The sequence below is a fragment of the Labeo rohita genome, unplaced genomic scaffold (genome assembly GCF_022985175.1).
Source record: "Labeo rohita strain BAU-BD-2019 unplaced genomic scaffold, IGBB_LRoh.1.0 scaffold_248, whole genome shotgun sequence".
Classification (NCBI taxonomy): domain Eukaryota; kingdom Metazoa; phylum Chordata; class Actinopteri; order Cypriniformes; family Cyprinidae; genus Labeo; species Labeo rohita.
The window spans coordinates 50,514-78,028 of NW_026128748.1; the positions used below are offsets into that span (position 1 = coordinate 50,514).

The 27,515-nt window shown below is 37.9% G+C and overlaps 1 protein-coding gene and 1 non-coding gene across 42 annotated transcripts in view; both read right to left on the bottom strand.

Annotated features, from left to right (window-relative positions):
• The window catches only part of LOC127159740 (NACHT, LRR and PYD domains-containing protein 12-like), a 46,968-nt gene extending 43,931 nt beyond the window's left edge, over window positions 1–3,037 (bottom strand). For all 41 annotated transcript variants that reach the window (XM_051102534.1, XM_051102536.1, XM_051102531.1 and 38 more), the window contains exons 1-3: window positions 2,978–3,037; window positions 2,439–2,634; window positions 524–2,354 (exon numbers count right to left, since the gene is read on the bottom strand). In XM_051102534.1, coding sequence (XP_050958491.1) covers window positions 524–2,354; window positions 2,439–2,619 — 2,012 coding nt within the window. In that variant the 5' untranslated portion in view covers window positions 2,620–2,634; window positions 2,978–3,037. The remainder of the gene's footprint in view (window positions 1–523; window positions 2,355–2,438; window positions 2,635–2,977) is intronic.
• A 22,244-nt stretch (window positions 3,038–25,281) lies between these two features.
• Window positions 25,282–25,400, bottom strand: LOC127159758 (5S ribosomal RNA). Its single transcript, XR_007826548.1, has one exon. It is a non-coding gene; the product is annotated as a 5S ribosomal RNA (ribosomal RNA).
• Window positions 25,401–27,515: the final 2,115 nt, after the last annotated feature.

The window sequence follows — 27,515 nt, forward strand, 5'->3', positions numbered from 1 at the left end:
AAATAAAAAACACCATATAATTAGATACTGTCATGAATCCTGTCTATGGTCTTCAGTCCGCTCGCCACCACAGGTCGCCATCCTATTATATTGACTTTCACACTACACATTGTTACAGGTCACCCTGGACTACATTTCCCATGTCCCATTTTACTAATTACATTCACACCTGTAACCAATCACACGGACTATATAACACCCATTCGCATGCTCTTACGGGCAGAGTATTGTTTGCGCTAATCTCTGTGTTTAGCAATAGCAGCATTACAGAGCCATTCTGAGTTTTCTTAGTCCTGTAGTCATATTCATTGCCTGTTTCACCCTGTGCTAGCCCTGAATCGTTTCCCATCTTGGACTATCCCTTTGGGATTAAACAAAATATAATTCAACCATAAAGGAGTCATTCATTTATAAATGGTTTATGATTAAGAATCAGTATAGATCATGGGTGTCCAAACCTGCTATAGATCAGTGTAGAAAATGCATTTTTAAGATGAGAGCAAAACATGACAAAATGACTTACAAAGCTCTTTTGGAGGTTTTGATGACTGCCGATAGTCTAATGAGACACTCATCTGATTTCTTGAATTTCTGAAGATCAAACACCTCCAGCTCCTCCTCTGATGTCAACAACACAAAGGCCAAAGCAGACCACTGGGCAGGTGAAAGATCAGTAGAAGAGAGACTTCCTTTGCTAAGGTGGGTTTGAATCTCTTTCACCAGAGTTTGGTCGTTCAGTTCATTCAGACAGTAGAATAGATTGATGGATCTCTCTGGAGACAAATTATTCTCTAATTTCTGCTTGATGTACTGAACTATTTCCTTTTTGCTCTGGTCGATGGCATCTTGCTGTGTCAACAGACCTTGTAAAAGTAGTCGATTGGATTGGAGTGACAAACCGAGAAGAAAGCGAAGGAAAAGGTCCAGGTGTCCATTGTCACTCTCAAGTGCCTTGTCTACTGCAGTCTTGAGCAAATCAATCATGGTTTCATTTCTGTTTTCTTGTTCTGTAGACTCATAAACAAACACACTCTTCTTGTTGATGTCTAGAAACAGATGTGCATAAAGGGCTGCAATAAACTCTTGAATGCTCAAGTGAACAAAGCAGTACATGGTACCAAGAATGATTCCCGTTTCCTCTTTAAAGATCTGGGTACACATGCCTGAATACACTGATGCCTTATAGATGTCAATACCACAGGCTTCCAGGTCTGTGTCATAGAAGATCAGGTTGTTTCTTTCCAGCTGATGAAATGCCAGTTTACCCAGTGAATGGATGGCATCTTTATCCCAGGAAATATCTGGAGCATACTGTCCATCATACTTCCGTCTGCTTTGCACTATCTGAAAGCGGAGAAAATGTGTATACATTTGCGTCAGAGTCTTAGGAATGTCTTCAGTATTTGATTCCTGCAGTGTTTTGGAGGCGTCATCAGCCTGATTGTTTTTCAGACCATAATTTTTTTTCTCCTCCAAAATATTCTGGAGAACTGTGGCTGAAATCCAGCAGAAGACTGGGATGTGGCACATGATAAAAAGACTCTTTGATTTTTTTACATGATCAATGATTTCACTGGCGAGATTCTGATCCATGAACCTTTTTATAAAATACTCTTCCTTTTGTGCATCATTGAACCCTCGGACCTCTGTCTCCCGGTCAATACAGTCCGGAGGAATCTTAGTGGCAGCTGCTGGTCTGGTGGTGATCCAGATGAGAGCAGAAGGAAGCAGATTTCCCTTGATGAGGTTTGTTAGGAGAACATCCAGAGAGGCTGGTGATGATACATCATGCCACGTCTCATTACCATCGAAGTTTAAAGGAAGACGACATTCATCCAAACCATCAAGGATAAACAGAACTTTGAACTGATTCCTTCTGATAAGGTTCAGTCTTTTTGTCTCTGGGAAAAACTGACTTACAATGCTTATCAAGCTTTGTGTTTCTTTCTCCTTTAGGTTCAACTCTCTAAATGGAAGAGGAAATATAAACCTGATATCTTGATTTTCTTGTCCTTCAGCCCAGTCCAAAACAAACTTTTGCACAGAGATTGTTTTTCCAATGCCAGCAACTCCTTTCGTCAGTACAGTTCTGATCTTTTTTTCTTGTTCAGGAGCTTGAAACATCTTTGTGCATTCAACCTGTATCTCTTGTGATTCAAGATGCCTGGAAGCAACTTCAATCTGTCTTACCTCATGTTCAATATTGATGTGTTTACTACCACCCTGAGTGATATAGAGATCTGTGTAGATGTTATTCAGAAGTGTAGAGTCACCATGCTTTGCAATTCCTTCAAACACACATTGATACTTCTTCTTTAGGTTACATTTTAGTTGATGAATGAAGACCAGCTCATCTAAACACCGGAAGGAAAATACAGATATATATATTAGAAAAAAGGCATAGGAGGTAACATGACAGATGGTTTTGAGTCTCTTACCTTCTAGAGTATCAGCAGCTTCATCTTGCTTCATCTCTCTCAGGAAGCAGAGGGTGAGATCAAGAGCTGCTTCCTTGGTATCACATCTATTCTTATTAAAGTCCTCCACTAAGTATTGTATGTTCTTTTTTTGTAATATATTCATAAATTTCTCCAGCTCACTTTTCAGAAATGGGATCATTTTGTTCTCAAGATCCTACAAAGCAAGTAAAAGTCAAAGCAATTAGTGCTTGTTCTTGTCTCAGACTAAAAGGACTCTGGATTTTACTTCAAAACCAGCCAAAACCACAACTGTTACTGGTTGTAAAACTTCATGCTTTAATAATAAAAATAATAAAAATGGCCAAATATTTCAAGATCTGATTCCAAAAAAGTACTTGTATAAGACTTTTTATTCTAATTATACAATGTAAAATTAAGAAAAAAAAATATCACAAGAGCAAGAGAGCTGTTTTCACAAATATGAGCATCATAGCAAAACATGATATTGATTTTATATAAACCGTAATTAAACATTTCCAAAAATGTGTTTTTCCTACCTGGAATATTGACAGGAGATTGTCTTTGAAATTCTCTTGGTACCTGTGAGTCTCTTGAACCCTGTTTAAAAATGAAATACTGAATTTCCAAGCAAAATATTAGAGACATCTCCGGCATTTTATTAACAACGAATCTGGGTTACTATTCTAGAGAAACTAGCTAACACAGCAACATAAGGTTTAACAATACCTTTATTTATACAATTTACTTCACATTTCTAAACAATATAGCCTTTTCTATTAAACCAATTTCCAAAAACCTTCAAAAATTAAAAACAAGCTGATCATCATACAATATACATAACACTTCATTTACACACCATGTTTCACAAAAACCCCACAAATTATTTGTCAACCTATAATAGGCAAATTCAATCTTTAACCTCCCTGCTATTAGCCACTTCAACATTTCTTCAGGATCTATATTAGCTAGTTGTAAACCTTTATTTTTCCGTGTTTTCCACACTGCCAATTTAGCTGTTCCAATCAGGTAATTTAATAAACACATTTTTTTCCTTCTTGAAAATTTATATTTTACTCCTCCAATGAAAACTTTGTTAGAAAACGTTTCCTCAAATTTGCTAAACCAGCTCTTAAGCAAATTAAAAATACCTTTTAATCTCACACACTTTAAAAACAAATGCTCCAAATCCTCTTTTTCCCCACAAAATCTACATTCCCCCTTCACAGATGTATTCATGTGTGCTACGTGCACATCTGTGGCTATTGCCCCATAAATAATCCTCCATTGTAAATCACCAGTGCGCTTCTCTACCGGCGGTTTATATAGGGTCCTCCACCGGTCTCTTATTAGGAATTCTGGGTTCAACAAATCTGGCCACTTTGAAACTTGTTGTTTTCTCAATGAATCTTGATGCATTGCTTTTATGGTAATATTATACATTTCTTTTTTGCCACATTTTTAAACGAACAAAAATCAGAAGTCTGAACGACGAAAAATAGCATCAACCACTTCATCTTCCTTTATTGCAGGAGAAATGAGCAGCTCTGGAAATTCCACATTATTCCTCATATCCTGGATATTCTCAAGTCTTTGTGCAATAAATGTCCTGTATCCGCTTGGTAACGCATTGTGAAGTTCTTCCTTTAATTTTGACACAAGACGTAACGATCTCAAGCCTGTTACTTCTTTAAGTTCTTCAAGGGACTTCCACCCTTCTTTATTCAATAAATGGCCCAACTTCACAATTCCATTCCTCAATAAACAATTCCGTACAGTCACAGAAGACAGCAGTCTTGTTTGAATCAATGGATTAAAAAAGAGTGGTTCCTCCAGTGCCCATTGTTCTAGACTAACCACATCCCGTTTTTTTCTTATAACACTATTCCATGTTTGTAACATCGATCTATAAAAGACTGTAAGTTCAGATAAGTTCATCTCTTCAAGATTCATTAAAAATAGTTGCTTATCCAATCCAAAGTCACCGACTCTCCTCATGATCGCACTTGCAGTTTTCCCCCATATCACATCGTTATCATATAGAAATCTCTGCGCAGCTTGTATCCTGAAAGCACGAATTCTATTTCGCACATCCACCAGTCCTTGGCCACCTTCCTGTACTGGCAAGTACAAAACTGCAGCACGAGTCCAGTGCTGTCCATCCCAAAAAAAGTTGACTATTGTCCTTTGTATGTTAGAAATCAACTCTTCCGGTGGCTCCATGACAATAGTCCTATGCCACAAAATAGAAGCAGCCAGATTGTTTACTACCAGAACTCTTCCTCGATACGACAATTGTGGTAACAGCCATCTCCACTTCAACAGACGGGCAGACACCTTTTCTTTCAAACCCTCCCAATTTTTTCTTTGAAACTGTTCATTTCCTAAAAAAACTCCTAAAATCTTTAGTCCATCTTTCTTCCATTGCAACCCTCCTGGAAGCTGTGGAAATTTTTCCAAATTACCCACTATAAATCCTTCACTTTTTGTCCAGTTAACCTTAGCAGAAGAGGCTCTTTCATATAAATTGATAGTATTTGTTAAAATTTTAATATCTTCTTTACCTGTAATAAAAACTGTAATATCATCTGCATAGGCTGATAAAACCACTCTAGAGTAACCATTAACATGAGGAATTAAGGTTCCTTTTAAATTCTTTCTTAACCTACATAATAGGGTTTCAATAACCAGACTATATAGTTGTCCAGAAATTGGACAACCTTGCCTTATGCCTCTTGTTACAGGTATTGGACCACTTAAACCACCTCCAACTTTCACCATCACATGTACATTAGAATACAACAACAATACATATGAAATAAAAACATCACCAAATCCATAACTTTTTAACACTTTGAATAAAAATGCATGATCCACACGGTCAAAAGCTTTTTCCTGATCTAACGATAACACTCCCAAATCATTCTTATTATTTTGATTAAAATCGATTATATCTCTTAATAGAAATAAATTATCTATAACAGATCTCTTAGGAATACAGTATGTTTGATCATTTTGGATCAGCAAATGTAAACAGTGCTTAAGTCGATTTGCCAAGCATTTAGAAAAAATCTTATAGTCCAAGCACAACAGAGCAACTGGCCTCCAATTTTTTAACAGTCCAAGGTCTCCTTTTTTTGGAAGCAATGACAAAACAGCTCGACGACAACTTATTGGAAGTAGATTACATTTGATGCATTCTAAAAATACTTCATATAAATCTGGTCCTATTAAATCCCAGAATTGTTGATAAAATTCTACTGGTAATCCATCAATTCCAGGCGATCTGCCTTTAGATAGTTGCCTCATGGCCTCTGTGAGCTCTTGAAAGGTAATTAAATCGTCCAGAACCTGCTTCTGTTTTTCTTCAAGCTGAGGTAAGTCTTTAAGTAAATCTTCAATACAATCAGTGTCACAACTCTCAGCTCTATATAGCTCTTTGTAAAAGTCTCCTGCCATTCTCCTCATTTCTGTAGGATCTGATGTAACTGATCCATCTGCACGACGAAGATGGCACATCATCTTTTGCTGGACATTTTTCCTTTCAAGATTGAAAAAGAAGCTACTTGGAGCATCCATATCTCTAATGGAACAGTATCTTGATCTTATCAATGCTCCTTTAGCTTGTTCATGTAGAAAAAAACTCAGTTCTTGTCTCTTCTTATTTAACCCACTACATTGAACAGCCTCATTATTATTCTCAATTTTTTTTTCCAGAGACTCAATGTCCATTTGCAAAGTTTTCACTGTTGCTTTCAATACAGCTGATGAATGAAAAGCATAGTTTTGGCAAAACATTTTTATATTAGCTTTACCCACATCCCACCATTGACTTAGGTTTTCATAATTTTTTTTCTTCAATTTCCATATGTTCCAGAATAATTTAAATTTTTCACAAAAAGAAACATCCTGTAATAACCTAACATTAAAAATCCAGTAATAATTGGATTTGAATGACGTCTTCAGATTTATATCGAATGTAACCATATGATGATCTGAAAAACCATTCGGTCTAATAAAAGTATTCATCACCCTATTATTCCATGTCTTTTTTAAATAAAACCTATCCAGTCTTGCACCACTAATTCTATCATCCACCACTTGTAACCATGTGTACTGCTTTACTCTTTCATTCCTCGTTCTCCACACATCAGTTAATTGAAATTCATTAATAACTTGTTTTAATACATCACTAGACTTATTATGTGGCTCTTCACCATTTCTGTCAAAAATAAAGTCTGTTGTACAATTCCAGTCACCTCCAAGTATTAAACAAACATTATCATCATATTTTTCAATGACCTTCCTTAATTCCATTAGAAAAATCAGCCGTTCTGGACCATTATTAGGAGCATATACATTTACAACTACAAATTCAATCCCTTATACTCAATTTGTGTTAATAGTAATCTTCCTTTAACAATTTCTTCTGTCTTTAAAATATTCACATCTTCAAAAAATAAAATAGCTACTCCAGCACTATTTCTTGTCCCATGGCTCAAGACAAAATCTCTTTTCCACCATAATCTCCATTCAACTTCATTATCTTTATCTGTATGCGTTTCTTGTAAAAAACAAACATTAACCTTATCTATCCTCAAAAATTCTGAAATCTGTACTAATTTATTCTTATCTCTACCCCCATTGATATTTAATGATCCCACTCTCCACACATCCATATAGAGAAATAAGAAGTAGATAGAAACAGAAAGAAAAAAGCACAGAGTAAAGAATGCCACTCGTGATTTGTTCATATAACTATTTTTTTGAAGTTTTCACTTTACTTCTTCTTAACTTTGTTAGCATCTTTTTCAACCGAAATCTTTTCTTTTTATCCAAGGCTTCATAGCTCATTGTTTTTTGCAACAACAACACTGATCCTATAAATTTTTCCACATCCGGAAAGAACTCCTTAACATCAACAGTTTTACCAAATGTTGTGTCAAGGAACTCATTAATTTCCTCTAAAGAATATGTGTCCTCCATCACTTGTGACCCAATGTCTGAGATCTCAGAAAGTACATCCTCATCTCTCATTTCTTCATTACAGTTATCTTCAATTTCATCTTTTCCAGCACCGCTTTCTCCACTTGTTGTAGGCCTAAAGTTTTCCACATCTTCACTATTTTTTACAACTGTTTCTAGTTTTTCATCATTCAAGATCACACTATCAGTTCGACTGTCATTTTCTTCCATTAATTCTACAACTTCCTCAGCTCCTTGGGCCTCATTTTCTTCAACCAATTCCTTGACTTCTTGAACCTCATTATCTACCACATCTACCAACTGCACATTTTCAACATCATTCACAGCAACCTCCTCATTATGTCTACCATCTTTCTCAACAGCTTGAACTTTATGTGGGCATGCTAATCGCTTATGCCCAATATCTCCGCACTCAAAACATTTAATGTTTCCAGTATTTGCATACACCATGTACGCTCTTCCTTCATGCCAAACTCTAAAAGACACATCTAGCTCCTGTTCATTTAAGAACATAAAGACCTGTCTTCTAAACGACATTACATGTTTAAGCACTTCATGTTTACATCCTAGTGGAACGGTTTTAATTGCGCTAGCTAACTTCCCATATCGCAAAAGCTCTCTTTCTATCTCCTGATTTTGAATGAACGGAGGCACATTTGAAACAGTTACTTTAATAGTTGGAGCGACCAGCGGCGAAACTGTAATAAAGTCTCCACTCACCACTATTCCGCTGCTTATAAGACGATTGACTTGATTCTCTTCTTTTACAAACACAACTACCGCCTTGTTCATACGCGAAGCTGATGAAATGTTTTGATATCCAATTTCTTCTCCTACAGCCAGCAAAACTTCCTCCACATTCACCCCATTCGGCGTCACACACCTAACTCCATGGCGAAGGGAGACAGGTGGCGTAAGTGACGCCATCCTCAAAAATGTTTAACTATCACTAACAAAAAACTTTAATTAGAAAACTGAAAAAAAAGTTTAGAAAAAGAAGTTAGAAATAATTACAAAAACTTTAATACATTTTTCAAGAATTAAAATACAATCATAAACATTTATCAATCACAACATAACAAAATTCACAAAAGGAAAAAAGCCACTTCATTTTCAAACAGACAACACAGGGCACTATTGCAACACCAAATATCAACAAAAGTATCAAGATCATCTATAAACTTATAATAATTAAACTCAATCAAGATTCTAGCCTGTATCATATTAAAAAAGAGCTCAACTACATTTTGTTCCACATCATCTTCGATTTTTTTCCTTCTACTCAGATAAATTGCTAGTTTAGCCTCACCTATAATAAAATTTAACAACTGACAATGAAATCTTTTCTCTCTAACATATTTAAAACCAAGAATGAACATTTCTACAGAAAAGTTTTCACCACATCTTTCAAAAATATTGCTTAATGACAAAAATAGAAGCTTTAGCCTGTAACAATTTGCAAAAGCATGGAAGACAGTTTCTCTTTCATTACAAAAAGGACATTTGTCACTACTTTCAGGGTTTATAACAGATACAAAGGAATTGACCGCAATGGCTCCATAAAGGATTTTCCATTGCAAATCCCCAGTTTTCATTATCAATGGTGGTTTATAGAGTGACCTCCACTGAGGTTTTACGTCTGCACTCAAATTGAAAAAAGTGCGCCATGGGGTGTCAGCTTTCCCATCCAACATCTTTTTATTAAAACTAAACACACAGTATTTATATAGTTTTTTTCCAACACAAGATAAAAAATCAGTATACATAGTACTGCAGGACTCCAAAAACACTCCAGAAAAATTTTCTACATTCACAGCAAAGAGTAAATTTGGAAAAGGATCCACTGGGTCGGGTTTGACAAGTCCATCTCGAAACCTAGACAACAAAGTCAATTCAGTTGGTTCAAGTGTAGATTGCCACTTTGATAAAAGCTTTGTGATGATGCGGGCAGACTTGAAGCCCAACTTTTGAGCAATTGTGCCATTGTTTTTCAGTTCAAGACCTGTTTCCTTCAATAAAAGACCCAAGGTTAGGATCCTGTTATCAATGAGGGCTTTGTTAAGTCCTGGAAATGAACCATTTCTAGACAAATCCAGTCGTGCACCATATATTAAGGGTTCCTCTAATAACCAATGAAGCGATTGCAGATCCTCTGTTCGTTTGAAGTGAAAAAGATTCCAGACTTTGAAAATGTTCCTATAGAAAATTGGTAGTCCAGAAAAGTCTATGTCCAAGGAATTCACGAGGAAAAGATTTTTATCAAGTCCTAAACCTTTAAACTTGCGTAGAATGACATGAGCAACAGCACACCACTTCACATCAGAAGAACTAGCCAACAGTTTCTGAATACGCTGAAGCCGAAAAGTTGCCACTCTGCTCTGTAGGTGTACTAAACCTTGACCACCTTCCTCTTTAGATAAAAAGAGCAAACTTTGAGGAATCCAATGTATATTACCCCCAAAAAAATCAACTAAGATAGCTTGAACTTTCTTCAATAAAAGAAAGGGGGGGTCAATACATGCAAATTTGTGCCATAAAGAGGACGCAACCAAGTTATTAATTATTAGGATGCGACCTCTATACGACATTGCTGGAGTCAGAAATTTCCATCTGTCTAATCGACCTTTAATTTTTTCAACAATATTTTCCCAATTCATTTGTATGGTTGAATCATCTCCCAAAAAAACACCTAGATATTTAAGACCTGTTCTTCCCCAAAGAAGACCTTCTGGTAACTTTGGCTTTCCTCTCATCCATTTGCCTATTAAAAGAGTTTCACTTTTTCCCCAATTTACTTTTGCAGAAGATATCTTCTTAAAATCGGAGAGTATCTTCGACAATTTTTCAATGTCGTCTTGATCATTTATCATTATGAGGACATCATCAGCATAAGCTGATAAAATAAAATTATCTTTACAACTTGGCAAACATACACCTTTTAACTGAGCTCTAAACTGCTGTAAAAGAGGCTCAATTGCTAAGGAATAAAGCATTCCAGATAGTGAGCATCCCTGTCGAACACCTCTATTCACTTTAACGGGAGCACATAAACCACCATTGATTTTAATGAGACTCTCAATATCACAATAAAGAACCTTTATGAGATCTATAAACTTTGGACAAAAGCCAAATGATTTTAAAACTTTCCAAAGGTAACAATATTCCACACGATCAAAAGCTTTTTCCTGGTCTAAAGAGATTAGACCACAATCCAAATTAAGCATCTTGGAGACCTCTAGCATATCACGAACCAACGAAATATTATCGATTATCGTTCTGCCAGGAACACAATAAGTTTGGTCAGAATGGATAACTTTATTCATTACTTCTGCTAATCGGGTTGCCAAAACTTTAGAGAGCAGTTTATAATCACTACAAAGCAAAGATATGGGGCGCCAGCATCTTATATCAGTGAGGTCGCCTTTCTTGGGCAAGAGGGTTAGTACTGCTCTCCGGCAGCTTAGAGGAAGCCGGCCCTCAGCCAAGCTTTCATTTAGCACCTCTAACACGTCCTCTTCCAGGACAGCCCAGAAGGTCTTGTACCACTCAATTGGTAGACCATCAACTCCTGGAGCTTTTCCTGACTCCATTCCTTGAAGTGCTTTGAACACTTCAGCTCCTCCAAGAGCACCTGAGATTTTTGCATTGTCTTCTTCTGATAATTGAGGTAGATCATCAAAAAAGGCATCCTCTCTCTCATATTCTGCTCCGAGTTCATTCATGTACAGTTTTTCATAAAAACTGATTGCTCTCTTTCTAATTTCTTTAGGGTTAGACAAAAGCTCGCCAGACTCTGAACGTAGAGCATGGATAACTCTACTCTGTCCATTTTTCCTTTCCAAACTGAAAAAGAAACTGGAGGGAGCATCCATGTGATTTAATTTTTGGAATCGTGATCTGACCAAAGCTCCTTGTGTTTTAACCTGCAGTAAATCATTCAGCTGTGTCTTCTTTTTTGCTAAAGTGTCAAAATAATTTTGGGTTCTAGTTGATTCAGCCAATTCTTGCAGTTTTAGGATATCAGCCTCCAAGGTGCTTACATTTAAAAAGGTCTCAGCAGTGATATTAAGAGTATATTGTGTACAGAATTGCTTAGTTTGGACTTTTCCAAAGTCCCACCATTGCCTTACAGAGTTAAAAGTTTCTTTCTTTGTTTTAAAATCATTCCAAAAAATTGTGAACATTTTTTTTAAAAATATTTATCATTTAATAAATTAACATTTAATTGCCAGTAGGCACTCTTTGGTTTAATTGAATTAACAAACACATGACACTGTACCATACAATGATCAGAGAAACCTAAAGGAGTGATTAAACATTTTTTAATGATGTTGCAATGATGATTAAAAATATAAAACCTGTCTAGCCTAGCTAAAGAAATCGTATTGTCACGAACATGTGTCCAAGTATACTGTCTTTGGGTTCCTTCTAAATGTCTCCACACATCACATAACTCATAGGTTTTAATGAGTTGAATAAGGCGTTTACGAGAAGGGGCGTGCGGTTCGACGTGATTTCTATCCAAGTTTGAAACAGTGCAATTGAAATCACCACCTAAAAAGAGATATTCTTCTCCATGACAGTTTTGTATAATAGAACTAAGTATGTCTAGAAAAACCATTCTTTCAACAGCAGAGGTGGGGACGTATACACAAATCAGAACAAAAGTACACTTTTCAAAAGTAACCCTTACTTTCAAGAGTCTTCCTTTAATGACTTCATCAATCTGATATGTATGGGGAGACATTGTTTTTGTAAAAAGGATAGCAACCCCTCCACTGAGTGATGTATTATGACTCAAGATTGAGAGCCCACTCCACTCTACTGCCCATTCAGAAGCATTTCTAATATCACTATGCGTCTCTTGTAGCATAGCAATGTCTATTTTCTTTAGTTTAATTTCATCAAACAAACCAGCTCTTTTTTTTATATCTCTCAATCCATTAACATTGATTGTTGCTATGTTTACCTCACAAATAATTAAAGAAAAAGAAAGAAAAAACAAAAAACAAAATCAGAGGTGAACACACATATCCTTTCATGGTTTTAATGTTGGGTCTTTCCACTATCAACATTGCTATCCTCTAATGAAAGCTTTCTCACAATTTTCTTTAACCGATAGATTTCTTTGTTTGTGAACAGACCTTCAGACATAAAAAACCTGACTTTATCAACAAATTTTCTTGTGTCTGGGAAAAATTCAGCTACACACACACCTCTTCTATTTTTTGTTGCTCTTAAAAAGAGTTTAATATCATCAGCTTCATAGCCACTGCTAGTAAAATCACTTTGAGACAAACAAATGCTGGAATCAGAAGATTCACTATCACTCTCTATATCTTCATCAATATGTGTGTTTCCAATGTCCATCTTTATAGCCTTTGCATTTTGAGGAGAATCAGTGTTTTTCCTTTTGTTCGGGACTTTGAATTGAATTTTTTCTGTTTCTGTCTCAGTTTTGTCCAGACATTGATGAGACTGTGGCATATTGGTCTCATCATCACCTTCCTGCATTTCTGTCTGTGCACTAGGATCATGTGTTTCAATGTTGGCAAGATTATTTTTACCAGCCATAATAACAGAGCCAACTACCTGAGATTTTAAACTCACTCTCTCAGATACAGTATCCTCGATATTCTTATCGATATTCACAATTTCGCTCGCAGAAACTCCAGATAACCCCGCTTTAACTGTCTCATTCACATTTTTCTCACTATCATCATTAGCTTTATTAGGACAAGAACGAATTAAATGCGTTGTTTCTCCACACTTAAAACATTTCATTTTCTCTGTTGTGACATATATAACATAGTCACAATCCTCCACTTTGAGGCGAAGTGATAAATCAATCTCTTCGTCATCTTTTAAGATCATGAACAGATAGCGTCTAAAAGACACCACATGTTTCAGCAACGGAGACTTGCACCCAACTGGAATCATCTTAATCGGTGACACAACCTTGCCGTACCGTGACATAATATTTACTAAAGTTTCATCACTGACAAACGGAGGAACGTTCGATAATAACACTTTCTTAGACGGCATAGAAAGCGGGAGTACCGGAGTGAAATTATCACCCACAACAATGCCGGTTTCAACTAGCTCATTAGCTTTTTCGATTGAACTAAGAAAGATTACTACGGCACTGTTCATTCTAGAGGCCGACAATACATGCTCATGTCCCACCAGTTCACCTGCAGCCAAACAACATTCCTCTACAGTCACCGCGGACGCCACTTTCACTCCGTGACGCCGTGTGAGGGAGCTTAAACTTTGCGATCGCGGGGCCGCCATGCTGCCTATCAACAGCAGCACACACGGCCCAACTCAACAATAACAACACGAAAGCACTCAATTGCTAAACTAATCCTACAAAGCAGAGAAAAAAGAAAAGAGAAAGAAAAGTACTCACATTCACTAAGAAAATCATCACACCTCAAATGGCTTGTTTTGTCAGCAGCCTTTCTGGTACACCTTTCAAAACAGCACTTTTGAATTTGGGCTTGGAGGCCTCCACAGACAATGGGGATTTTGGCATCTCCACTAGCCGTTTGACCACTTGAGTAAGTGGCTGCTTTCCTGACCTTTCAAGTTGTTTCAGCTTCCCAAGATAGTTCTCGAAAGGAAATCCACTGCAGGCATCCAGACTGCCAAAAGCCATCGCCCCTTCTGGAAGATGCACCATTGAATGTACTTTGTACACCGTGAAGTGTTCTTCATGTAGTTCTCCTGTTTTTTCAGCTTAGTACTTCATCAGCTCTTTGCTGTAGGCATTGTGTTCCACTGCCAGTGTAGGGCAAAGCAGAAGACTCAAGGCAACACTGAACACCATGAAGTGATCATATAGCTGGTCAGCCAGAATTCCTTTAAGCACTATCTTTCCTGTATTAAAAGCAAACTGCCGCAGTTCTGTCGCCTTCCATCTGTCAATGACTTCCAGATTTCTAGGTTTCCGGGCAAAACAGCTGGGAATGAACTTTTGAAGTGACAGCAGCCTTTGGGTCACATTGCTTATTTGCCCAGCAGACATTCTCACCTTTCTGTCTCCTCTAACCCACACTGTTAATAGTTTTTTGCATGTAATCAATCGGGAATTGTTCTACCATGTCCAGTGGGAGGCTCAGAAAGGGAGATAACGGCATTTCCTCATTCTCTTGACATCTAGTCATTTCAGCACGGAATGTGTCATTGCTGTGAGGTTATCAGCTTCTGGGTAGGTCATGCGCCCAGCCACACATGTACCCTTCTGTGTGCATTTATCACACCCGTAGTACCCAGAATACTGCTTAATCTTTTTTACCATCTTGTGGGTGCATCACACACAACACATCTGTTTTTAATTCTTTTCCATCCAAACCATTGTCCAGAAGTTCCTGAATGTCCTTTATGGCTTCTTCCTTGAAATCCAAATTTGTTGGTTTTGTGGGACCAAGTGCCAGTGTGACAGGAAAGATGAATGGCACAGAGGATGGGCCAAAAATGTGTTTTGCTGCTTATAAAAAGCGGCAGGCAATCTATATTAAATGACAACTCCGTCTGTGATCTCCCTTGGATAGCACTGCAGCTGCTCAAGAAAGCTCTCTCTTAAATTAAAATGGACACAGTCCATTCCAGACTTAACCACTGATGTAATGTGTCTTTGAGTTTTAAGCAGTGTCCTTGCTGTTGATAGGAGCTCTGGGTGTCCATTTCAAGAGATCGTCAAAGGCATTATGCTTGATGAAGTGTTTGGCCAGGAGGCCAGCTCTAGGAAGAGTCATGGTTGTTTCAAACGTCTTTCATTAAGGGTAACAGAGACTACATGCTTCCGTGAGCTTTCAGTGCAGCAGATTTTTTACTGATTCAATCCTGTGGCTTGATTCAATCCTGATTCTAAGCTCTACAGGCATTTTCCCCTTTTTTATCTCAGGACTCTCTTTTTGCTCTGATATGCAATTCAGTTGTTAGACCTTTTATCAAGATGTGTGTGCCTTTCTAAATCATACCCATTCAACTGAGTCCACAGCCTTACTTCACTCGATGGGTAGTAACATCTACAAGCAAAATTAATGCTCCTGAGCTAAATTTCAACTGTCCAAAATAAGGGTATGAATACTTCTGCAATGGAATCATTTTTTATTTTTAATCAATTTGCTAAGTTGTTTTTTGCTTTGCCATTATGGTGTATGGAGTGTAAATTGATGTGGGAAAAAAGGCAGTTTATGGAAGGCAGCAACATAAGATGTGAAAGGCACTGTATTCTGGTGGTTGTATCAAGGGTGTCTCATCCACCATTCAGTTACTGAGATGAAACAGCAAATTTAAAAATAACCTTTTTATAATGATGATGATTGTCTTAAGAATCTCAAGAATTTTTAACATACTGAATTTTTCCCACTCCTGGACTACAAAAAAACTAAATTTGAGTTTGAAAATGAGCAACATAGTAAAAAACAAAACAAAACAAAAAACATATTTTGTTTCTACACAAACAGCATATGTCCAGAAAGCTATTCTATCATGAAAAACACATGAAGTGACTAAATGTAAATATCCCATGACAGTCCATGATGGCTTTATAAATAATAAACAAATATTACTTAGAGCACTTTAAAGTGAAAATAAAGAATATTACTTACTTTGAAATAAAATGTGCCAAGACAAAACTGTGGATGAGGTGGAGGAGACAGTGGAAAATGATGCAAAATCTATTAAATGAAAGAAATGATAATGATATATTACAAACATTAAAGTACACAACATTACAAATGTATGCATGCTGCAAATTATGCTTTTGTGAATATCAGAGATATATCTAAAGCAAGTATTTATTTATTTATGTTTACATGTTGCATGATGTTGCTTTAATAGATGTAAACCCAAATACAGAGAGGTATCTTACAGTGAGTCAAAATTTATACTTACAAAGCCAAAGATGCTGTGGTGCTGTGGCTCTTTAAAGAGCCTTTGTGGTGTTTGGAGCTGCTGTAGACACAAGCAAAAGGGAAAAAAAAGACCAAATATGAGTGAGATATGTCTGTACAAATTAAAATGTTTCCAGTTCCATCAGTGATTATTAACCTATTAGTATGTAATGATGAAACTGGCAAATCGGAGATGTAGGTGGACTATATATATATATATTTATATTTATATTTATATATATGTATATATATGTATATATATATATATATATATATAGTGCCCACTGCTCTTTTCATTTACTATTGTTCTGTATGTACACAGGTTATGCACTCACAGAATGAACCTCCTCTAAAGCCTGGGTCATTGTGAGCAGTGCTGGGAAGGTGGAGTGTGCCCATTGTACCTGCATGGCAGGGATCGCTGAGACCTGTACCCATGTAGGTGCTCTCTTGTTTAAGTTGGAGGCAACAGTTCGAATTCATGCCACAAAGACTGTCACTGATGTGCCAGCATACTGGGTTTTGCCCAGTAACTTGACCAAGATTCACCCAGAAGTGGGATATAGGAACGACTACACCTCCTCAGTTGCACAAAGGAAGACATTAGACCAGCGAATAAATATGCAGTCCACAGCACCAGCCATAAGGAGTCGAATGCACGCTGGTGTCCTCGTGGGTCCAGGAAGGGAGTGTAGAGGGATCGAGTGCCGCCGACACGATGGACGAGCTGCCGGACCCGCGGTCCGGACATGGACTGCACCCAAACGGCTGCGGGCTAGGATGCCGGGCCGATTTACCCGCCTCAGGAAGTGCCGTGATGAAAGGTGGATGAAGCCACTGAAGGAAGCCGCTACCCCTCGTGCCGCGGACCCCGGCGGGGAGCAAGTGCAGCCGCCGGACTCCACCCCTTACCTGGACCCTTCCCTTCTGAACACTTCCCTTCTGAACACTTTATTTCCCCTTTTGGACACTTTTGTTTATATTGTTTAATAAAAGCCTCTCTGAGGCCTGACGTCACCACCCACTGTGTCTGTTGTTTTGCTCCTCCCACCACATCATACCATGCAGATGACAGAAGAATTACAGTGTCAAAAATGCATGCTGTATATGCCACCCCTCTGGACAGGCCATCCCACACAGTTTTGAAGCAGGTGTGTTACCCACACACACAGCACACAGTATCCACTGTCCAAACCAGATGGGGTATCACTCATGAGGGGGATGCTAGAAAGGCCTACACTGAATCCAGAGCTGCATCTCACACAAACTTCTAAATCAAACCGTGTGGCTTCATAATTAACAGCAGCTTCCCTGAAATCGGAGCGTCACCGGATGGCCTGACTATGTATGATTGCTGTGGGAAGGGCTGCCTGGAGGTGAAATGTCCTTTCAAGTATCGGTCCTGCAGCATCCAGCAGGCATTGGGCATGAAGGACAAAGACTTTTGTCTCCAGTTGTCCTCAAACAACCTGGAAAAGAGATTGAAAAGAGATCACCGCTTCTACACACAGATCCAGACACAGATTTTTGTCACCCAATCAAATCACTGTGATCTTGTTGTTTGAACTGAACACGATTTCACTGTGGTGCGTGTCTTTCCAGACCAGAAGTTCTGGGAACCTCGTCTACAGAAAGCACAAAATTTCCTCAAAAAAGTGTGCCTCCCGGAGCTTGTGGCAAAATATTACTCTAAGGACATGCAGCCTCATGTTCCAGGTGAAAGAGAGCAGTAGAAAAGAAGTGGCTGGTGTTTATGGAAGAATTGCACTTAGGCCTACTCAGTTTTGTAATGTTTTACTTGATTCAAAGAGTATTAACCTGTTACTTGAAATTTGTTACTTGAAATTCAGTTTTAAAGTAGTCCAACACAAGAATCTTATCAAGATGGGTCAATTCTTCTTCCTTACAGGGAAGCAACAAACTAATTGGTATTGTGTTATGTAATAGTGTGTACTTATTGCATAAGCTACCTATTACCCTTTCTACATGGATCTGAAGGTGTGCAATAGCACGTGTGTCTTCCACATCCTTGGAATCGAGTTGACATCTGCTTTTAGTGAATGCAGGATTTTTAACTTCCGCGCACATCATTCCCACACTGTCTTTAATATCAAAGCCTCGGTCCGCTAACACTAAATCGCCAGGCAACAGTTTGTTGAGAAGGCCACAATTCTCTGTTATATGCTTGTCAGATGCTCGTCCCCCCCATCCCTTAGAAATAAATGAAATTTGGCCTTGGGGTGTAATTCCTATCAAGTATTTCATTGTGTGTGTACCTTTGTAGTTGGAAAAGGATTGCGCATGCGCCATTAAATTTGACGGCCTCTCTGTACGTATTTCAAAACAGTCAACAATAATCGCAATACGCTTTCCAAAAGCTTGCAAAATTGTTGTGGCATTGTGGCTTGTAAACAGTGTCTCTCAGGCCAGTACAACAAGGGAGTAAAGCGTGCATACAGCACATCTATGGTGTTGGCAAAGGTAGCAGAAAGAGTTCCATGTGACACATTAAAAATGTGTGAAAGATGCTGGATTGGAAGATCAAGCCTTAGACGAATGAGTGTCAGTAAAACCATTTGAAATTGTGACAGCTTCTTTGCAGCTGGCAGGAAGGGCTTAAAGTGCATATTGCAGGTTAAAAATATTTTCCAAATAAATATATATCCTTGTATGAAAATACCATATGAGTCATTAATGCAGGATTTGAAAATGTTTTACAAGAGGCAAGGGCACAAATTTAGAAGAAAAAGTGATGATTTCCTTGACAATTCTCAAAAAGCGCTTTTTTTTTTTTACATTGCGTCATATGACATCACGAGAGGGAGTCGTTTGCCGCGGTCTATTGGTTTTCAGTAGGAGCGGTCTTGAGTCAGTGTGTTTCCTGTAGATATGATGGAGTTCAACATGGGATGCCGAAGCAAGCTCAGAGCTGGTGCGGTTCCTTCGGTGCACACAGCACCTTCATCGGGTCCGCCGTCAGCCTGTGGTTCATCCGGATCCGTCAGAGATGCAGCTCGAAAACGTGAACTGTGCACCATAAGTCTTGGTTTTTTTATTATTATTAGTGGTATTTTTATAACATGTATTAACTACCAAATCAGTGAACATAATTATTTAATGATGAGACGCAACGAGATGTGTACAAGTTGTTGTAAAGCACCGCGGCTAGTTTGTAAGCATTAGCAATATAATAAAACCGTGTAAAAACGTTACCATTTGAGAAGGCATAACTGGTAAGTTAACCTCAGTTTGTTAATATTGTAACCATCAGGTCTAGTTACAGCTTAGTGGCATTGTTTGCACAACTAATTGGTAATTTATTCTCATGTGGTGCGTTTATAAGGCTTTGGGAGACATTGCAAGACATGAGGGTGTGTGAAGATCTGAAGTAGTGGAGGCCAGCTGTTATTAACCACCTCTACTGGACTGCAGCTTCCACTCCTATTGGAGATGCAGATGTGATGGAGGCCAAGTGGAAAAACATGGTCAGCAATGAATGATAGTGGAGTACTGCAGGTCACCAAAGGCTCTACGAGAACGCAGCACTTTCTTGTCTTCCACTACACCTGCTCCCCGTTCCAGATCCCTCCAGAGGATCAATAAGATAAAGCTGTTGGCGTGTATCTAGCACAGCATTCACAATTTTACATGTTAACAACACATTAGTGTGATACCCAGAATGAAAGATTGTTAAATGTTTTTAAATGGGTCAGATGGTATATTTTTGCTTCAGTAGTATATGTTCGGTACATCTACATGTTTGTTATATATATATACATGTATGTGTGTGTGTGTGTGTGTATGTATATATGTATATTAACAGTTGCAATGTTGTGTTTTGAGTTAGGTATTAACAGTGCTATGAAACAATGTTTATGATTTAGTGCTGTATAAATAAAACTGAATTGAATTAACCATAAATGCAGATCTGCTTGATATATATGTGATGTAAACTTCATAAACAAGTTTTTATACAGTAACATAATTTGTGATTGTGATTATTGTTTATTGATTGTCACCAAAATGGGGCCATTCAAAACCTTTATAAAGTCACTCTTCCTCTGTAAACTGTCTACTCATGACTGACACAACACATGAAGGTAATAAACTTTTAAAATTTCATCCGCGTCCAAATGATCATTGCGATCCATTGTTTTTCTATTGTTTACATTGACCGCACTCCCTCTCGTTACGTCACTTCCGGTTTTGTCGGTTTTCAGATGCGGAACTAAAATTCCCTCACAAAAACGACTCCAGAAGCCTTAATATCGTATTTTAAAGTATAGTTTTAAGGAAATCTAGTTCCTACATTGTTTTTCTATACATCAACTCACTTGTCTTTTAATAAGTGTTATTAAAAGAATTTCTCTTGTTTCAGGCACAGTGATCAAAAAAGCTCCCTAGTTCTGGCTGGGTTACACCTCGGAATATCTGAGTGGCTCAGCTGAGTGCTTTGTTTTGATCACATAAATTCAGCGCACTTTATTTGAAGTAACGTTAGCATAACTGAGCTTGCTCACTCGCTCACCGTAATGTTGACAGAATAGTGCTAAGTTACAAAATGCAGAGGAACCTATGGCTAGTCCTTTCGGGAACAAAACAAAATGAGAACACATAATCATTTGCCAAGTTAAGTTTATACACTTACCTGAATGAAAATGCCTGGAACACACTTTCAATGATCTTGGGATGTCTGGCGGATATCCAGGCCATCCGTCTCCGCTTGGTTATATCGGACACATGACTCCCTTCATTCCGTTTCCAAGCCGGAAAACAATAAAAAGAAAGTCCGTTGTCTAATTTTTTGCCCCGTCGATCGTGTGAATGGACATTACACCCAACGACGCAACAAGTTCTTCCCATGACTAACGTTACAAGTTCCTCAGCGCCTCACAACAAGTGGCCTCACAATATGGTGATTTTTCCCATCAGCCACCACGGTGCTAGAGCCGTGACGTCACGCCCCCATCCCCTATCGGCTTTGTTTGACAGTTTTCTCAAGCTTGCGGTCATCCCTGTTGCTTGTGCACCTTTTCCTACCCAATTTCTTCCTTCCAGTCAACGTTGCATTTAAAATTCTTTGAAACAGCACTCTGTAAACAGCCACCCCATTCAGTAATGACCTTCTGTGACTTATCCTCTTTGTGAAGGGTGTCAGTGCTTGTCTTCTGGACCATTGCCATGTCAGCAATCTTCCCCATTAGTGTGGTTTCAAAGAACAAGAGATACCCGGAATTTATACTGTAAGGATGGACATTTAATGAAACTCAAATATAAATATTCTAATATTTGGAGATACTGGATTTTTGACTTTCATCAGCTGTACGCTCTAATCATCAAAATTAAAACAAAAAACTTTTGAAATGCTTTACTTTACATGTGAAGAATCTAGAATATATGAAAGTTTCAGTTTTTGAAATAAGTTACAAACAAAAAATTAACTTTTTTACAGTATTAAATTTTTTTTAGATGTACCTGTGTGTGTATATATATATATATATATATATATATACAGTGGGTACGGAAAGTATTCAGACCCCCTTAAATTTTTCACTCTTTGTTATATTGCAGCCATTTGCTAAAATCATTTAAGTTCATTTTTTTCCTCATGAATGTACACACAGCACCCCATATTGACAGAAAAACACAGAATTGTTGACATTTTTGCAGATTTATTAAAAAAGAAAAACTGAAATATCGCATGGTCCTAAGTATTCAGACCCTTTGCTGTGACACTCATATATTTAACTCAGGTACTGTCCATTTCTTCTGATCATCCTTGAGATGGTTCTACACCTTCATTTGAGTCCAACTGTGTTTGATTATACTGACTGGACTTGATTAGGAAAGCCACACACCTGTCTATATAAGACCTTACAGCTCACAGCGCGTGTCAGAGCAAATGAGAATCATGAGGTCAAAGGAACTGCCTGAAGAGCTCGGAGACAGAATTGTGCAAGGCACAGATCTGGCCAAGGTTACAAAAAAATTTCTGCTGCACTTAAGGTTCCTAAGAGCGCAGTGGCCTCCGTAATCCTTAAATGGAAGACGTTTGGGATGACCAGAACCCTTCCTAGAGCTGGCCGTCCAGCCAAACTGAGCTATCGGGGGAGAAGAGCCTTGGTGAGAGAGGTAAAGAAGAACCCAAAGATCACTGTGGCTGAGCTCCAGAGATGCAGTCGGGAGATGGGAGAAAGTTGTAGAAAGTCAACCATCACTGCAGCTCTCCACCAGTCGGGGCTTTATGGCAGAGTGGCCCGATGGAAGCCTCTCCACATGGAGTTTGCTAAAAAACACCTGAAGGACTCCAAGATGGTGAGAAATAAGATTCTCTGGTTTGATGAGACCAAGATAGAGCTTTTTGGCCTTAATTCTAAGTAGTATGTGTGGAGAAAACCAGGCACTGCTCATCACCTGTCCAATACAGTCCCAACAGTGAAGCATGGTGGTGGCAGCATCATGCTGTGGGGGTGTTTTTCAGCTGCAGGGACAGGACGACTGGTTGCAATCGAGGGAAAGATGAATGCGGCCAAGTACAGGGATATCCTGGACGAAAACCTTCTCCAGAGTGCTCAGGACCTCAGACTGGGCCGAAGGTTTACCTTCCAACAAGACAATGAACCTAAGCACACAGCTAAAATAACGAAGGAGTGGCTTCACAACAACTCTGTGACTGTTCTTGAATGGCCCAGCCAGAGCCCTGACTTCAACCCAATTGAGCATCTCTGGAGAGATCTAAAAATGGCGTCCACCAACGTTTACCATCCAACCTGACAGAACTGGAGAGGATCTGCAAGGAGGAATGGCAGAGGATCCCCAAATCCAGGTGTGAAAAACTTGTTGCATCTTTCCCAAAAAGACTCATGGCTGTATTAGAACAAAAGGGTGCCTCTACTAAATATTGAGCAAGGTTCTGAATACTTAGGACCGTGTGATATTTCAGTATTTCTTTTTTAATAAATCTGCAAAAATGTCAACAATTCTGTGTTTTTCTGTCAATATGGGGTGCTGTGTGTACATTAATGAGGAAAAAAAATGAACTTAAATGAGTTTAGCAAATGGCTGCAATATAACAAAGAGTGAAACATTTAAGGGGGTCTGAATACTTTCCGTACCCACTGTATATATTGATATTTTTTGATTTTGATTTTTTATTCAAAAAATTCACAAAATTCTAACCTTTCATTGAAGTAAAACAATAGAAAGTTTGGGGGAAATATCATTATTAAATTATTTTTAAATAATTAAATAATGTTGGCCACAATTATTGACACCCAATTATTGCAACGCCCTTTATTCAAGATAACAGCTCTGAGTTTTCTCCTATAATGCCTGATGAGTTTGGAGAACACTGACAAGAGATCAGAGACCATTCCTTCATATAGAAACTCTCCAGATCCTTCAGATTCACAGCTCCATGTTGGTTCTTCTCCTCTTCAGTTAAACCCACTCATTTTCTAAAGGGTTCAGGTCAGGAAACTGGGATGGCCATGGCAGAAGTTTCATTTTGTTCTTAGTGACACATTTTTGTGTCTGTTTTGGATCATTGTCCTGATGGAATATCTAAACATGGCCCATTATAAGATTTCTAACAGTGGCAGTCAGGTTTAGATTTTTTTTTTTATCTCTTAGTATTTGATAGAATCCATGATGCCTTGTATCTAAACAAGATGTCCAGGATCTCTGGCAGAAAAATAAACCGAGAAAATTAAATATCTAGCAGTTTATTTAAATGTGGACATGGGGTAATTTTTATCCCTGTTTGCACCAAACCCATCTTGAGTGTTTGCTGCCAAAAAGCTATTTTTTTAAGTTTCATCTGACCATAGAAGCCAGTCCTGTATCTGACAACTAAATATGCTGGAGTTTGTTTTTGGATGAGTGAGCAGGATTTCTCCTGAAACCCTCCTAAACAACATGTGGTGATGTAGGGGCTATCTGAATTTTTTTTTTTAGGCTTTCTGGCCCCAAGACTCAACGAATCTCTGCAGTTCTCCAGCTGTGATCCTTGGAGTCTTTGGCCACTCAAAGTTTCCTCCTCACCATCCATTATGACAATATAGACACACGTCCTCTTCTAGGCAGATTTGTAACATGTTTAGTTGATTGTAACTTTTTAATTATTGCCCTGATGGTGGAAATGGGGATTTTCAATGCTTTAGCTCTTTTCTTACAGCCACTTTCTATTTTGTGAAGCTCAGCAATCTTGTTCTGCACATCAGAACTATATTCTTTGGTTTTACTCCTTGTGATGGATGATTAAGGGAATTTGGCCTTTGTGTTCCTCATATTTATAACCCTGTGCAACAGAAAGTCATGGCTGGACAATTTCATGTTCCTACTCACCCTGGTGTTCTAAAAAAAAATTAAATATGAATGGAAATATTCTTCAGAGATATTTTACTCATAAGAATTTCTAGGGGTGCCAATAATTGTGGCCAACATGAACTGGAGAAAAACATTTATTTCATAATGAGATTTTCTCCCCACTTTCCATTGATTGAACGATTGAGGTGATGTGTTGCTGGATGTAATAATAATGAACATAGTGGTCGCAATTTACTCCCGACATCTGAGGTGTTGAAGATGCAGTTGGTTATGTTTGTTTGTGAATGGAATGTGCCTCCTGATCTACATAAATGCGTCTATGTTCGCGCAAATCATTCATGATCCAGCTTCACTTACAGCAGAAGTGAGTATAAGGTTTTTTTTATGAATCTCTGCAACCACCTTTCCAAATAACGTGCTAGTTAGCAAGTTTCGTGGATAAACGTGCTAAATGTGGCTAAAGTAAACAATCTCTCAGAGCAGCTTGTCAATCCACAGTGGAGTAGAGAGGGGCGGGGCGAGCAGAGACCGCCCAGGGTGGTATGGCCGTAAGCGAGGGTTGTTGCAAAGTGTGGGCTATTTAAAGGTCATCGAGTGTATCAGATCAGTAGTGAAGAAAATCCAAAAGCTTACAGCACCTGGTATTCCCAGGCGGTCTCCCATCCAAGTACTAACCAGGCCCGACCCTGCTTAGCTTCCGATATCAGACGAGATCGGGCACGCTCAGGGTGGTATGGTCGTAAGCGCAAGCTGCAAAGGGTTGCCTATTTAAAGGTCAGCCCCCCTGAAGGCCAGGGTATTATATCAGTAGTGAAGACAAGCCAAAAGCTTACAGCACTTGGTATTCCCAGGCGGTCTCCCATCCAAGTACTAACCAGGCCGGAGGCTGCTTAGCTTCCGAAATCAGATGAGATTGGGCGTGCTCTTTTTTTTTTTTTTTTCTTTTTATTACACATTCCAATCCACAAATTTACATTTCAGTTACTTCCATTTACAAACAAATACATTTCATATGCTTTCTGAAATTTCCAAGGACATTCTCAAAACAAATATAAACACCATCACCAATTGAACAAAATTATGTTTCTCTCCCCTTCTTTTATAAACTTATTCCCAGTTACAAAGAACTCTTTCACATCATTCCCTCCATATTTGCAATTCAGTTCTACATCTCTTCTTACTATTACCTTAAACATTTTTTTTATTTTTACCTTTCTTCCCTCAAAATGTGCATAATTCCTTCTAAGCACAACTGCCAGTCTGGCATGGCTCAGAACATAATTTATTAACCAAAAATCAACAGTTTTCTTTTTTCCAAACACACCAAACAAACAAATTTGCTTCCACCTTTCCTCCAAATCTACCTCCTCATAACAATTCTTTTTCAACAGATTTTTCAAAAAATCAAAAAATTATTTTAATGCAGAACATTCCAAAAAATAATGCATAAATGTCTCATGACCACTGTCACATACATCACACAAAGCATTAACATTGTTATTAATTTTATTCAACACCACATTTGTATAAATTCTGTTGTGCCTCATCAAGAAATCATTATTCTCACATTCAATGCTGTTATATTTCACATTCGTATTAGACCATATTCTCTTTACATCCAAGTCTTCAAACACTTTGCCCCACACTTTTTCTGCTGCTGGCTCCTTAATTTGATCTTTTATTAACAAACCATACATTTTCTTTACACTCACACTTCTTATGCTACATTTTTCTCCATCTTCCATTACGTATATCTCTGCCCATGTCTTGGCAGTACTGCAGTGAAATCTTGTTAGAAATAATACATCCACCCAGTTTTCAAGGCTGAGCCGCTCTAGTAATGACTTTATTACAATCATTTAATCACAATGTCTTGTAACTTTGAATATCTCCATACAGCAATAATAATTCAACTCTTTACACTGATTCAGCAAAATCAATAAACAGTGTTTTTGCATAACCAAACCCTTGTCTTGGCTCTTTCTTTATGCTTTATTTCTTTACATCCATAAAACATATTAATTACTGGAATCTAATTAATACTTATTCCACATAAATTGACATAACCATTAGACTGTTTTTAGCTTCATATGAATTAAGCATTTGACCAAATGTCCATATAAACATCAAATGTATTAATCAATTTATAAATGTTTGAACTGAGCTAGCTCTTAATACAAAAATAAATAAGTCATTTGATGAGTTTAACAAATATTTTTAACCAATACTGCATTCATACAAAACGAAATAATTAGTAATATCCCTTTAATACAAAAAAACGTAACAGTAGTCTGGTATTTCAGCGTGCTGGAGCATTTTTGTTACCTTAAAAGTTAATATATACACACCCGGACCGTTAACGGCCTATTATAATCGGATACATCATCTACATATTTCTTAAAGCACTTTAGCTCACGTAACCTAGAATCCTTTAGTAACATATTCTCTTTGACAATGTATAAACTTTTTGACTGTTTTTACCCACCTATGTGATAGAAATTTTGAGTTCTCAAATCGTTGTTGTTCAAATTTAAACTCTAGTAATGACAGTCTCTTCCTTGCGGTTTTCCGTTACCTTAGCAACCCTGGACCTTCCAACAAATAAAATCCACTCAGGATATTTCATATCATACAGCATTAGTTGTAACAATCATAAAGACAATTGTCAATAAATATGAGCAGATCATCACATGCATAAAAACTGACATAATCAAATTAGGAATAAATATACAATTACTTTACCTTTTAATCTTAATATTTGTATATGTCCATGCATATGACCAAACATTTCTTATCTTATTTATCACTCCAGCCCATGTTACTTTCCTACACAACTTCTTTCAATTACATCCACCCATCT